The 14,636-nt window shown below is 51.1% G+C and overlaps 1 protein-coding gene across 2 annotated transcripts in view; it reads left to right on the forward strand.

Annotated features, from left to right (window-relative positions):
- ccdc120a (coiled-coil domain containing 120a) overlaps nucleotides 1-14,636 on the forward strand; it is a 58,822-nt gene that overhangs the window by 36,408 nt on the left and 7,778 nt on the right. For both annotated transcript variants that reach the window (XM_064300573.1, XM_064300572.1), the window contains 8 exons: nucleotides 7,081-7,245; nucleotides 7,625-7,730; nucleotides 9,385-9,515; nucleotides 10,957-11,073; nucleotides 11,185-11,308; nucleotides 12,267-12,323; nucleotides 14,082-14,238; nucleotides 14,526-14,627. In XM_064300573.1, the coding sequence (XP_064156643.1) occupies nucleotides 7,198-7,245; nucleotides 7,625-7,730; nucleotides 9,385-9,515; nucleotides 10,957-11,073; nucleotides 11,185-11,308; nucleotides 12,267-12,323; nucleotides 14,082-14,238; nucleotides 14,526-14,627 (842 nt within the window). In that variant the 5' untranslated portion in view covers nucleotides 7,081-7,197. The remainder of the gene's footprint in view (nucleotides 1-7,080; nucleotides 7,246-7,624; nucleotides 7,731-9,384; nucleotides 9,516-10,956; nucleotides 11,074-11,184; nucleotides 11,309-12,266; nucleotides 12,324-14,081; nucleotides 14,239-14,525; nucleotides 14,628-14,636) is intronic.

Below are 14,636 nucleotides of genomic sequence, written 5' to 3' on the forward strand. Positions count from 1 at the left end.
ACACGGTGCTGTGTGTAAGAGAGCCTCTCCTGAGCATTGTGTGTGCGCGCTGTGTGTGCGTGCTGTGTGTATGCGCTGTGTGTATGGTGTGTGTGTTGGACAGAGAGGAGGCGGCGCTGTGCGTAAGAACACCTCTCCCACGCGCTGCGCTACGCTGTGCTGTGCTACGCTGTGCTGTGCTACGCTGTGCTGTGCTGTAGAGGCCCTGGTCTCCAGGCTGTGCTGTAGAGGCCCTGGTCTCCAGGCTGTGCTGTAGAGGCCCTGGTCTCCAGGCTGTGCTGTGCTGTGCTGTAGCGGCCCTGGTCTCCAGGCTGTGCTGTAGAGGCCCTGGTCTCCAGGCTGTGCTGTGCTGTGCTGTAGGCCCTGGTCTCCAGGCTGTGATGTGCTGTGCTGTAGAAGCCCTGGTCTCCAGGCTGTGCTGTGCTGTAGAGGCCCTGGTCTCCAGGCTGTGCTGTGCTGTGCTGTGCTGTAGCGGCCCTGGTCTCCAGGCTGTGATGTGCTGTGCTGTAGAGGCCCTGGTCTCCAGGCTGTGCTGTGCTGTAGAGGCCCTGGTCTCCAGGCTGTGCTGTGCTGTAGAGGCCCTGGTCTCCAGGCTGTGCTGTGCTGTAGAGGCCTTGGCCTCCAGGCTGTGGGGGGAGGCGTTAAGGAGCATCTGGTTGCCAGATGTGCAGGTGGTTACCGTGGCCGCGCCGCGGGAGCTGCCAAACGGCAGTCTCACCCGCATCAGCCCCGCCTCCGGCAGTAACGTACCCCTCATGCCCCGGGGCTTCCACAGTGTAAAGTGTGACTGCGCTGTTACAGTGAGCTGCTGCTGCTGCTGCTGCTTGCATGATGGCCGTAGAGCTCCCTCATGATGCTGTCAAATGTAAACAGAAGTACAGTAGAGAAAAAGAGTGCAGTGTGTGTGTGCGAGCGTGCATGTGTTTGTGCGTGCCGTGTGTGTGTACAGTGTGTGTACGTGCAGTGTGCGTTCAGTGTGTGTGTGTGCGGTGTGGAATGCAGTGTGTGTGTGGTGTGTGTGTGTGTGTGTGTATGTGTGCAGTGTGGAATGCAGTGTGTGTGTATGTGTGTGTGTGTGTGCGGTGTGGAATGCAGTGTGTGTGTATGTGTGCGGTGTAGAATGCAGTGTGTGTGTGTGTGTGCGGTGTATGCGTGCAGTGTGTGTGGTGCAGGTGTGGTTGCAGCTTGTCCGTTTGTGCAGTTTGGAAGCTGCTGTGGGGTGAGCATCGTCGGGAGCAGGCAATGAGTCATTCTCAGTGCCTCCCTGCCTGTGTCTCTGCAGCGTGTGTGTGTGCGCGTGTGTGCGTGTGTGAGTGAGTATGTGTGTGTGCGTGTATGTGTGCAGTGTGTGTCATTCTCAGCTGCCCTGCCCCCTGCCCTGTGTCTCTGCAGCGTGTGTGTGTGTGTGTGTGTGTGTGTGTGTGTTTGCGCATGCAGTGTGTGTGTGTATGTATTGTGTGTGTTCATTCTCAGCTGCCCTGCCTCCTGCCCTGTGTCTCTGCTCTGTGTGTGTGCGTATGCGTGCAGTGTGTGTTCATTCTCAGCTGCTCTGCCCGGTGCCTCTGTCCCTCACTCAGGAACCATCTGCTCCCACCTGTTCCTCCTCTCTCAGCGGGGTGCCTCCCGCCCCGTCCCGTCCCGTCAGCGCGGCCGGATTCGGGGTCCGAGCCCCGCTGTCCGGCACTCTCCTCCCCCCGTTTCTCGGCAACGCTCGTTTATTTTCATAACGTCTGAGTTCTGAAGCCGCCACACAGGGACTTGGGTCGGCAGGGCAGGGTAATTAAGGAACTGGCCTTGTTATCTAGAGGTTGCAGGTTCGATTCCCAGGTCGGGGACACTGCTGTTGTACCCTTGCACAAGGTGCTTAGCCAGAACAGCTTCAGTTAAAAATATCCAGCTGTATAAATGGATACTATGTAAAAAAAATAGTGTCAGTCATTCTGTTGTACGAGAGTTTCTGCTGCTGTAAATGGTGGTGATGTAATAGGAGGTAAATGCCCATATAATTAAGATATGTGGCGTAGGGTAAATGACGCAGTAACACGCACAGATAAGTGCACACTGGGAAAAGTGGCGTGGTTTGTTGGGTGCTGTGCATGGTTTGTAGGGTGAGCTTTTAGTGATATTCTGAGTGTGTCTGCTCACTGGCAGTGTTATTTGGGGATGAGAGAGCTTCAGATGACGCAGGCCTTTTCCCCCTCATTGTTTCACATGGACTAATACTGAACTATAGTCCGGGAGTCTGGTCATTTGCGTAGTGTTTTAGTGTTAGAGTAGAAGATTAATCTAAGACTTCCCCTGTGAGGAGCCGTGTCGCCCTAGAAACTTGGCTTCTCTGTGATGCCCTGGATCCAGTGTCTTGACGCAAAGGACCCTGGGACACCGTTGTTGGTACAGGATATGGATGGGAAGCTGCAGCGGAGTGTTTATTTGACTTCTTCTGTGGTTTCTGCTGCCTCAGCCAAACAGTCTTCTACATTGTTGAGAATGGATTACCAAACCAACAGCCAAATGTTTTTTTTGTAATCAAGTTTAAATTAATTTACTATAATTTACTGGCAGTTTGTTTTTTTGAAGAGCCACCTCACAAGGGCTAATGTTAATGTGAAACCCCGAAATATGAGACCGCAAGATTTTTTTCACTAGGTGGAAAACACGGTCTCTTTGCTGATCTACGAACGTTGGGTTGCTCGTCTTTCCCGTCAATCCTCACCTTCCCAGCTCGGGTTTGAGTTTTTCTTCACAAAATGGCTGAGCCTGGAGATTCTTGTTTCTAGTTTCTTGCCCTGAACTGTCAGGCCAAAGTGTGAATAAACAAAGAAACTCTGGGAATTTTCAACACTAGGCTTCATACAGTGTTAAATAGTATCTAGTCTGTAGGTAAATCAGAGCACTGATTTAGTCAGGACATTGGCGAGCATTATTGGGCTGAACGGCCTGTTCTCCTCATTTTATGTTGTGTTATGAATTGTTAGCTACCCTTCACACTTTAATGTGCCTTTTGATTGGCTCTTAGTACTGATGATAGGCTAACCCAGCAGGGCTACTCTGTAAATATGGTTTTCTCCTGCTTCCTCCTGTTGACCGGATACAGCAGGGGTGTGAATGCCAGTAGAGCTTCTGCAGACGCGTGTTCATTGGGCCCAAACCGGCTCGCTAACCCCAGTGCACCCCCTAGCGGTGACCTGGCGGCGGACCAGACCAGACCAGCGGGGGTTTGGCCCGTGAGCCGGGCACAGGTGGGCCTGGCCAGTGTGTGACCGGCACGGTGGTTTGTAAGGACAGCTGCCATCGGCGCCCCCTGCTGACCAGCGGAGACCTGGCACGAGAGGTGAAGATTAGGCCACGCCCCCACTCATTGGGAGGAATGCTGAGCAGTGGTATTACAGTGCGGGGGGGGGGGGGGTGAAGCCTGGGCACTGTTACCCCCACACCGCCCCTATGGCAATGTGCCTGCCTTTCCCCGCACAGTGGGGGTGTGAGGTTAGACTGCCAGGGCACCCCATCACACCCCCCCCCCCGCCCCCCAATGCCCGGGCATCCGCCTCTCCCAAACAGCAGGGGTGTGGTGCCAGGAGCACCAGGACGCCCCCATCACACACCCCCCCCCCCCCCATGCCCGGGCGTCTGTCTCTACCCAGACAGGAGCCAGCATTTTTTGGGCCTTGTCTGAGTGGGCTTGCGCGTTCCTCCGCCGCCCCCCTCCTTCCCCCTTCCCGCTCGTGAGAAACCTGCCGCTCTGTAGCGAGCGGCCATGTGGAAGCGCAGCTGGTCCGACAGGACCTCGTTAGCGAGGGATTAATCGCGGGCGGCGCGGCGTGTCTGTCAGACCCCCGCCAGATCAAGAAGGTCGACTTGGGTCCGGGAAGAAAATGTGCTGAGTCCTTCACTTTACGTTGTGTTGTTCTGAGAAGGAGAAAGTTTCCATAAAGGCTTTTCTTTCCCCCCCAGAAGGGACAGACATTCTGCCTTTACTGGAACCCTGCTGGTCCCTTCGAAGAGTAGGTTTTCTTTGTTTTTTTCCCCCAGCATTCTAAGCCAGTGTTCTAGAACTCCGTTGCTTTCAATTACCGGCAGTGACTGTGACATCACCGTTAGAATGTTCGGTTCAGAACATTCTAATTGCGAGGAGCAGCTTTCAAGACACCCAGTCTGATCTGCAACAGAATCGGTCACCAGAGAAAATACAAAAAAAGGGGGGGGGGGGAGAAAAGAAAGTTGAAAAAAATGTGTTCCTCTGTGAAAAGGGGCGATGAAGCCTTGGACGTTAAAGCCACAGAGACTCTGAAACAGAAGGGAGGGTGCCGAAAGGAGGGCCATTTGTCCTGTTCCTCTTTTGGTTTCTGACACCAAGGCTGTGAAGCCCAGCCGGGCCCAGCTCCAGCGCCCCCCCCCCGCCCCCCTGGGATGTGCCTTCTGTTTTCGAACGGGCCCACCTTTTGCCTCGCATTCCGCTCTGATGTTCCCAACTGCGAACCGCAGAGGGACCGGACCGAGAGCTCAGAGATCCCGTCTCAGCCCCGGCGGGTTTTTAGCCCCGTTACTGTCCTCAGGATTATAATCCCTCTCAACAAAGTCAGATCTGCACTGCCCCCCCCCCCCAGTCGTCCCGCTGTGCGATGAGAGAAGATGAAACGCGTGTGTCGTTTCGTTTGCTTCGCCCTGCGAGCTAGCGAGCGAGCGAGCATCTGTCGTAGCCAGAAGAGCTAGCGATCTTTCTCCCCTGCTCAGAAGTTGTCGTATCAGTGTAGCGGTCTGACTAATGAAAGCACTCAAAGCGCGACATCGATCTCGTCTGTTATCTCCGCAAAACTTTAGATATTCATTTCTGCTCTGTTTGCCAGCTGTCTGCTCTCTCTCTCTCTCTCTGTAGTCCTTTCCCCATGTGCATTTCCCCTCTGCTTGTAGTTAAAGGTAGCACGCCCCTGCAGGGTACATCACTATCCAGTCCGTGTCTTTATTTATTATTAAGGGCTTTGGTCCCTCGCCCCGCGAGTTCACGTTGGGCCGTTTCGCTCAGAAGTTCAGCGCCGCGTTCAGCAGAGGTCGGCTCGTACTCTGCTGTGTTGGCACAGGGAGTGTTCAGGTCACCACAATAACACACACACACACACACACACACTCCAGACTCACAAACTGAAAAGGATAATTATTGTTTGCTTGAAGCAAGTTTGACCGTGAATAATTTAGAACGTTCCGCGCGAGCGTCGTTTAGCACAAAAGGCGGAACGGCAAAAAATAGAATAGCTGTGTGTGCATGAGCGAGCGAGCGAGCGTGTGTGTGTGTGTGTGCACGAGTGAGCAAGTGAGCGTGTGTGTGTGTGTGTGCACGTGTGTGTGGGCAGAGCGAGCGTGTGTGTGTGTGTGTGCACGTGTGTGGGCATGAGCGAGCGGTGTGTGTAGTGTGTGTGTGTGCATCGAGTGATGTGGAAGCGAGTGTGGTGGTGTGTGTGTGTGTGCATGAGCACGAGCGGGGTGTGTTGTGTGTGTGTGCATGAGCCAGCGAGCGAGCGGGCGTGTGTGTGTGTGTGCATGAGTGAGCAAGTGAGCGTGTGTGTGTGTGTGCACGAGTGAGCAAGTGAGCGTGTGTGTGTGTTCCTAGAGCTATATTTGCTGGAAGCAGTGGGATGTTTTTCTCTCAATTATAAATCTTTGAAAACACCACACAGGGCACTGAGGGCCTGCCTCATTGTTCAGGCCCTGCAAACCAGCACAATAACAAGCGTGTGGTTAAATGGCACCGCTTGTTATTCGTATGATGGGTTGTGTCTCTGCACATTGTTTACGCTTCTCAGCGTCAGCCTCCCATTTCTGGTCCTGACTTCCTGTCCTGTGAACCATTTCCTCCTCCCATCCTGCACTTCCTGTTCCCAGACCCGTGTCCTGTACCTCCGTGCACTCAGACTCAGAGCGAGGAAGTTGCAGCTCCTGTACGACTCGAGCATAGCTTGTAAAAAAATAAAATAAAAATGGTGTAGAAGTGACCTGGGGTCAAACTGGTTGGGTTTTCGGGGTGGTCATGTTGGATTGTCCTCAGCATGTGTGTGTGTGTTTTTACACAGCTAAGACAGCCAGCCAAACTCCTTCACTGAAAGACACAGGACTCGGGATGTAGCGTCCAGGCCCCAGTGTTTCAGTGAAGCCACGTTTGCATGATGTCACTGCACAAAAAAGGCAATATTTTCGAGGGCATAACAAAGTGAAGTTGAAGCTGAATCGTATCCAAGAACCACACTTTCAACTGCCGTTAAGTTTCAGAGCAAAACACTGGTAGCTACCTTTCCAGTAATTTCGTAGCAACGTTATGTCATATTTGTCCATCAAATCTCTCCGATCCGATCAAAGATTTTCAGGTTGTTTTTTTTTGGCTACAGATGAAACCAGCTGTTTAAGGTTGTGAGGATATGTAAGTAGACGGTTGGGAAGAACCTGACCATGGGGATGGGGAACAGGTGCGACCGCACAGGTCTGAGAACCAAAACCCAGACAGGTGTGATTCTGTTTGGCTCGTTGGATCCATTACAGTCTGATCCCCCAGTCACATTTCATCAGGCGCTCGAGCGTCACTCTGAGTCACTCCTTCCTCCTCGCGCTTAGCAAAGGTTACATCAATATTTTCAGTGCTCTGTTTGTGTATCCACAAAGGCTGCATCGGTCTCCTGGATTAGGACATCTGCCAAATAAAGAATCAAAGAAAAAAAGGCATATTTTAATGTATGTTTGTAACCATTTTCCTGTTGAAATTTTTGTACTTTTTTTTTTTTTGCCTGTTCTGTTGCTGCTGTAAAAGTAGTGAGCCAAAAATAAAATGGACATACATTTCTAAGTTAAGAGTCCTTGTGATTTAGAATGTTCTTAATGGAACATTCTAACGCTGATGTCACAATCACTACTGGTAACTGAAAACAATGGGCTTCTAGAACTCTGACTTAGAATGTTGGGGGGGGGGTGGATTCCAAAAAAAACTTGCTCTTTGAGGGGTTTTAAACCTGGTTCTTTTCCTCCCCTGCAGTCCACCATGTTTGTGAGGAGGGGGGCGGAGTTTCTGACAGTGGGGGGGCGTCTCTCTGTGTGTTCCAGGGCTCTGCGTCAGACCGGCCCTCAGCAGCAGCTGCGGCAGCACAGTGGCTCCCCCCTCAGGCCCACGGGGGCACTGCAGCGTTCTCTCACAGGGGCCCAGTTGGCACAGGGCGCTGAATGGCCAGGGGCCCAAACCACTGTGGCACTTATGAGTACAACTGCAAGGTGAGACGCATGTGTGCATGTGACCTGTGTTAGGAGCCCATGCCTGTTATTATTACTGAGCTCAAACTGTTACAGCTCCTCAAGTGTGCCATCAGGACACTTGGGTGTGTTATGTAAGTAAGCATGAATTAAAGTTCATTAGAGAATGGTGTATTTTGGCCACCTGGTAATGCTATAAAAAACCGTCCAATGAAAATCCTCACAGGCAGTCACCTGTACTTCATAGATCTCGGGTTTTCAGGGAATGTTCCGGTTGTCAGATGTGCTAACACCTCTACCCACTGCTACCGGTAGTGTCTGTTTGCATTATTTGGCTTTGTTGGTCTGTCTCTGAATCCTACTGTTTGTGCTTGTTAAACCCCGCCCCCTTCCTCTGTAGGTGAGTTTTCATTGGGCAGGCAGCGTGAGCGGCAGGACCACTGGGGAGACGCATGACATGGAGGTGAAAGGGCCCACCATCACTGCTATGGGCCTGGGGGCTCCAGGTGAGCAACGGCCACCTGTACTGGGGGGAGGGGTGTGTGTGTGTGTGTGTGTGTGTGTGTGTGTGTGAAGGGGACACACACGTGTTCCCTGTGTTTGTTCATCTTCAGTGGATGGATATGATCATGAAGCGTGTTGTTTGTACATACAGAGGCCTAATGGTTTTTGTTCCAACTGGTTACCTTAGTTTTAATTTTCTGATTGGTCTATAAACTGTGCTGGTTCATTCTTGTACTTGAGCAAACAATGAAATCTTTAGGACACACTTACAGTCTGCGGCTGTAGCTGCTGCTTATACAAAATGACAGATCAAGACATGATTGACCTAATTAAATCATTTAGTTGGCACAAAATCCTGAAACGGATCGACCCTTTTTCTGCACCCCTGGCCTGCATACATGTGTAAATGCACGCGTTTGCCTTTGCTTCAGTTACATGCATTTGTGTGTGTCGTGGCTCTGGTCATTAGCACTGACTCTCACATTACCGCCTAGGCTGACAGGAAGGGATTACTGAGCCCCCATCCCTGACCCGTCTGCCATTTTGGCTCAGTACCGCATCTCAGTTTCACAACTGAAGCAAGCTTTCTGAGGCAAGGATGCAGACGGAAAAGAGCAGTCCTTCAAACTGGACTTATATTGTTGCCTTTTATTGCTAGCATACACAGAAAATCCAAGTATCTTGTTTTTAAAATGTTCCACTTTATTTGTGGAAGCATTACAGAATCCTCTACAATGTTCAGTTTTCTCATTAGCTTACCGAATACTCTCTCAAGCAGTCATAAATCTATATATGTATTCTCTTATCTCTTAGCATATTTTTAACAGAATTTTCCCCCTCTGGAGTCATTACTGTGAAAGGTTACAGTTGTTGGCTGTGTCCACCATTTAATGCACAAAACCATGTCCAGGGCATGTGTAGTGTCCTTAACCTCACAGCACACAAACCTGCTAGCACAGTGACACAGGTCTGATAATGTACACTCAGTTACACATAGAACACTGAGTTTTGCAGTGTTCTATGTGTAACTGATCGGATGATAAATATTATTGGTGCACTGTTTCCACTATTGTCTGATACAGTAGAGCATTATGCCGGCTGTGGCATTGTGAAGACTTGTAAATAATTTGTTAAAATAATGTACATTTTGTCTATGTAGAAAATACACTTAAATGCCAGCTACAGTATGACGTTGGAAAATAATATTGACCTTTTGGAAAAAAACTGCCTTTTTTTCAGAGGATTAACAGTTAATTTCCTGAGTTGTGTGCAGTGTGCAGATTCCTCATTTCCTAGGAGCGCTCTGTAAGAATGTGTTTTTTTTTGTCTGTGCGTGCGTGCGTGCGTGTGTGAATGCGCTTGTGTGTGTGTGTGTGTGTGTGTGTGTGTGTGTGTGTGTGTGTGTGTGTGTGTGTGTGTGCTTGTGTGCACGTGCGTGTGTGTGTGTATGCATGTGTTTGTGCGTGCGTGCGTGTCTGTGTGTGTGTGCGTGCATGTGTGTACATGCGCGTGTGTGTGTCTGTGTACGTGCGTGTGCGTGTGTGTGCACGTGTGTGTGTGTGTGTGTGTGCTCGCGTGTGTGTGTGGCGCGTGTGCGTGTGTGTGTGTGTGTGTGTGTGTGTGTACGTGCGTGGGTGCGTGTGTGTGTGTGAGCAGATCTCCAGGGCTGTGCGGACGGTAAGCAGCGGGCGGAGCGTGTGTCGGAGCTGCAGGAGAGGAGGCGGGGCCTGCAGTCGCTGCTCAGCGCTCGGCTGGGGGAGCTCCGACGCGTCTGTCTGCTGGAAGCGGTCAGTGGCGCTCAGTACTCCGTGTTAGCCGTGACATCAGCCCCGGGATACATACTAACCCCCCCAGCGTGAGGGACAGGGATACATACTAACCCCCCGGGCTGAGGGACAGGGTTACATACTAACCCCCCCAGGGCTGGGGGACAGGGATACATACTAACCCCCCCAGGGCTGGGGGACAGGGATACATACATCCCCCCCCCCCTCCCCCCCGGGCTCGGGGACAGGGACACATACTAACCCCCCCCGGGCTGGGGGACAGGGATACATACTGACCCCCCCTGGGCTGGGGGACAGGGATACATACTAACCCCCCCAGGGCTGGGGGACAGGGACACATACTAACCCCCCCGGGCTGGGGGACAGGGAACATACTAACCCCCCGGGCTGGGGGACAGGGATACATACTAACCCCCCCGGGCTGGGGGACAGGGATACATACTAACCCCCCCCTGGGCTGGGGGACAGGGATACATACTAACCCCCCCGGGCTGGGGGACAGGGATACATACTAACCCCCCCGGGCTGGGGGACAGGGATACATACTAACCCCCCCGGGCTGGGGGACAGGGATACATACTAACCCCCCCGGGCTGGGGGACAGGGATACATACTAACCCCCCGGGCTGGGGACAGGGATACATACTAACCCCCCCGGGCTGGGGACAGGGATACATACTAACCCCCCCAGGGCTGGGGGACAGGGATACATACTAACCCCCCTGGGCTGGGGGACAGGGATACATACTAACCCCCCTGGGCTGGGGGACAGGGATACATACTAACCCCCCTGGGCTGGGGGACAGGGATACATACTAACCCCCCCAGGGCTAAGGGACAGGGATACATACTAACCCCCCCGGGCTGAGGGACAGGGATACATACTAACCCCCCCAGGGTGGGGGACAGGGAAACATACACCTCCCCCCTCAGTACCAGGGCTAAGGGACAGGGATACATATGCCCCCCCCCCCCCATGCCAAAGGCTCTGCTATGGGGTGGGGGGGGGGAGAGCAGGCAACAGATGCCCCAAGGTGCCCCAGGCATGGCATTTGTGTTTGGCAAAACACAAAAGCATCTTCTCATTGTTCATTGAGTTTTTATGTGCTATAAAAAAATAAAAATAAAAAAACCATCAAAAATAAAAGGGAAAATAAAATGGGTGTGTTTTTTTATCTTTGGTTTAGAGAATAAGCGCTTGGCCAGCGTGCTGAGAAATAATTGCAGAGTTTAAAATATTCAGTTTCACACAGCCCAACCCAACCCCGTCCTGCGGTTTCTTTTTTGAGATGAATTCACAAGTCTCGGTCCCTTGTGAGTTTCACCCAGGAAACTGAGCACAGCAGAACCAAGACAAACTCAGAGAGAGGCATAATTTATAGACCTGCTACTCGCTGACCAGACCCTGGGGAGGGCCTCATGTTTTTCCTTGTCTTTACAGGAACTGACAGGAGAAATTCCCAGAGAGTTTCCCCTAGAGGCAGGAGAGAGGCCCCCCCACGTGCGGCGCAGAAGTGGACTGGCCCACCATGCTCCCAAACATAGCGCTAAGGGAGAGGTAAGTCGAGCGTACCATTTATCATTGCAGAGGGGTGGATAATATAAAACTGAGAAATTTGTTGTGTAGCTCCATGAAAAGTAACGGTCACTGCGGTCCTGTGTTTGGTAGGAGGAGGAGGTGTGTCAGCGGAAACCAAAAAAAGCCCTGTTCAGTGGCGCCCTCCGCAGGCAGACCGACTCAGAGCAGCATCCACCGCAGGGCAAGAGGACGGTGCATCGTGGCTGCCACACAGGTGACAAGAAACTACATTACCCAGCATGCCACACTCTGTACTAAACACAGAATTATCTCCCTTAACTAGATGTACTAGGGTCTGGTAAATCCATCAGGTTAGGTCATGTACATAATTTTGTAGTGTATTTTGTTGGGCAGTCTGTGCCAGATAGACAGAGCAGGGTGAGGGTGAATCTGAGAGACGGACCATAGCAGAAATAAGAAAGTGAGTGTGTACATTCGTGCGTTAGTGTGTGTGTGTGTGTGCGTGTGTGTGTGTGTCCTGATGGCTGTGTGTGCCATGTCATGTTTGCAGTGTTCGCTGTGTTTGTGCGAAGGTTATGAAGTTCACTGGGAAAACGAGGTTCTCCGCACCTCCCCGGTAAATCCAGCCCCTTTCAGGAACAGGACATTGTGAAAGTCCTGGACAGGAAGTGCTGAGCGAGGGGTCACTTCCTGCCATTATTACTGAGGCGGTGGAGCTCAGAGAGAGGCAGAGAGGAAAGGCAGTCTGAACACACGCTGACAGCACAGAGCAGCTCAGCCAACCACAAACCATAAAACAGACTGCTTTGTGTGTGAGCTGCCATTACCCAAACAGATGCTTAATACGGTCTGTGTCTGTGTCTGTGTGAGTGTGCTTGTGTGCGCATGCGTACATGTGCGTGTGTGTGTGTGTGTGTGTGTGATCAGTCTAAGCAATGTCCACAGATTAGTGTGAAGGGGTCTGCAGTTGGCTGGCAAGACACTGTTCTGTGTCAGCAGTAATAGGTAGCCACCATATTAGGAGGCGGCACTGCAATCTATATCCCTAATGAACCTGCAAGTTCCCATGTCATTATTATATATTGTGTGTCTGTACTGTTCATGTCCTCTGATGTTATTTTGGTAGGTGGACATGAATAAAAGTATTAATATATGTGTGTGTGTGTGTGTGTGTATGCATGTGCTCATGCGCGTGTGTGCTTCTCCCTTAGATGACACGGTGAAGTCAGAAAGTAGCTCCATGTCGGACTCCACCACCCAGGATAACGGTGAGTGGAAGAAGCTGAGGGAGGCTCACTACAGCCCCTCAATCAAACTTTCCCTCCCTTTAAAACTGCCACACTTTCCCTCCCTTTCTAACTGCCACACTTTCCCTCCCATTCTAACCACCACACTTTCCCTCCCATTCAAACTGCCACACTTTCCCTCCCTTTCAAACTGCCACACTTTCCCTCCCTTTCAAACTGCCACACTTTCCCTCTCTTTCAAACCGCCACACTTTCCCTCCCTTTCTAACCGCCACACTTTCCTTCCCTTTCTAACCACCACACTTTCCCTCCCATTCTAACCGCCACACTTTCCCTCCCATTCAAACCGCCACACTTTCCCTCCGATTCAAACTGCCACACTTTCCCTCCCTTTCAAACTGCCACACTTTCCCTCCCTTTCAAACTGCTACACTTTCCCTCCCTTTCTAACCGCCACACTTTCCCTCCCTTTCTAACTGCCACACTTTCCCTCCCTTTCAAACTGCCACACTTTCCATCTCTTTCTAACTGCCACACTTTCCCTCCCTTTCAAACTGCCACATTTTCCCTCCAATTCTAACTGCCACACTTTCCCTCCCATTCTAACTGCCACACTTTCCCTCCCTTTCAAACTGCCACACTTTCCCTCCCTTTCTAACCGCCACACTTTCCCTCCAATTCTAACTGCCACACTTTCCCTCCCATTCTAACTGCCACACTTTCCCTCCATTTTATAACTGCCACACTTTCCCTCCCTTTCTATCTGCCACACTTTCCCTCCCTTTCTAATCGCCACACTTTCCCTCCCTTTTCAAAGTGAACTGAGCTTCAGCAGGAATCCTTACCAGGACTTACCAGGACAGCGTGTTTATGTGAAAGAGGATCCTCCACCACGTTCTCAGAGACAGGATAATGTGTCGTCTTAAAACTGAATCGCTGAAGCCGTTGAATCAGACCTCTACTTCCACACTAGAGCTTGCATCGGGTTTCAAAATTGCCTCCTTTAATTATACTAAAGCGCTTGGTTAATCTCTCAGGTTCTTCCTCTTTTAATTAAAGTTGGTTCACTCTGTAATTTTGTAATTACTAAAAAAAAAAAAAAAACCTCTTACCCCATTGAATCTTCATCTCCTTAAAAGAATTTCGGAGAAACTCTGGGAAATGTGCTTCCCTAGTTAATCTTAACCACAAAGAAGTTTACCCATGTTTTTAATTGCAAATGTATGCTTTTCACCACCATTTTACACACCTTTTTGCTTTTACCGAAGTAATGTTAAGGGGGAAAAAAGTAAATATTTGTAACCAAACAGATTTTCTTTGAGCTACCTCTTCGATATCCATCACTGGCCCTCATTTCCCCTTCAGGAATCTTCAGCCCTGTGTGTGAATCAGTACCTAGCCCTCGGTGTCTAATTTGCTAAGTAGTTTACAAAGTAGTACCACTGTTACCACCTATCATCGTATGATTTTTGACACTGATGTCTATCTGAATAGAGAATCCCAGTAGAATAAGTTCTATTTTATGGTCAAATTGAACCTTTTCTGTGAAGTGAAACCATCAGTGATTCTCTGTGTGAAAAATACAGTGTTCTAAGCATACTGGATAAAAACTGCAATTATACTTGAAGCATACTGGATATAAACTGTTATTGTACTTAAAGCATAGTAGATATAAACTGTAATTGTACTTAAAGTATAATTAAAGTATATATGTCAGCATACTGTATTTTCGCATTGGGTCACGCAGTAATGACGCCCCCCCCCATCTCTCTTCATCAGAGGAGTCTTCCTCGGGCGTGACCCCAGACGGCCTGTCCCCCACTCGGCCCCAGCTGGCCCCGGGGAGCCCCGACAGCAGGCTCAGCCGGAAGCTGTCCCCCGTGGAGGTGTACTACGAGATGAGGACCCGCCGCAACTCTATGGCCAGCTCCGCCAGGTACGTCACAAGTACCGCCAGCCAGGTACGCTACGCTGCGAGTTCCGCCAGGTACGCTACGCTGCGAGTTCCACCAGGTACGCTACCCTATGAGTACCGCCAGGTACACTGAGAGTTCCTCCAGGCGCATGGTTTAGCAGGTGCTCTGGCATTGGCACCGTTGCGAAAGTCTTGGCATCAGTATCAGAAAAATATAAACAATACCCACCCTTACCAGTGAGCTGGGTTTCCTGATTGGTCGGGTGTCGGAACACACCTGTAGTGACTCTCCCCGTGTGCACCTGCAGCCCGAGCCGATCCCTCCCCAGGAGCATCTCCAACGTGGAGGGCAGGAGCGTTCCAGCCACGCCCCTCCTGAGCAGGACCGCCCCCACCAGCGTCCACGTCAGGTACAGACC

This window comes from Anguilla rostrata, chromosome 11 (assembly GCF_018555375.3).
Source record: "Anguilla rostrata isolate EN2019 chromosome 11, ASM1855537v3, whole genome shotgun sequence".
Taxonomy (NCBI): Eukaryota; Metazoa; Chordata; class Actinopteri; order Anguilliformes; family Anguillidae; genus Anguilla; species Anguilla rostrata.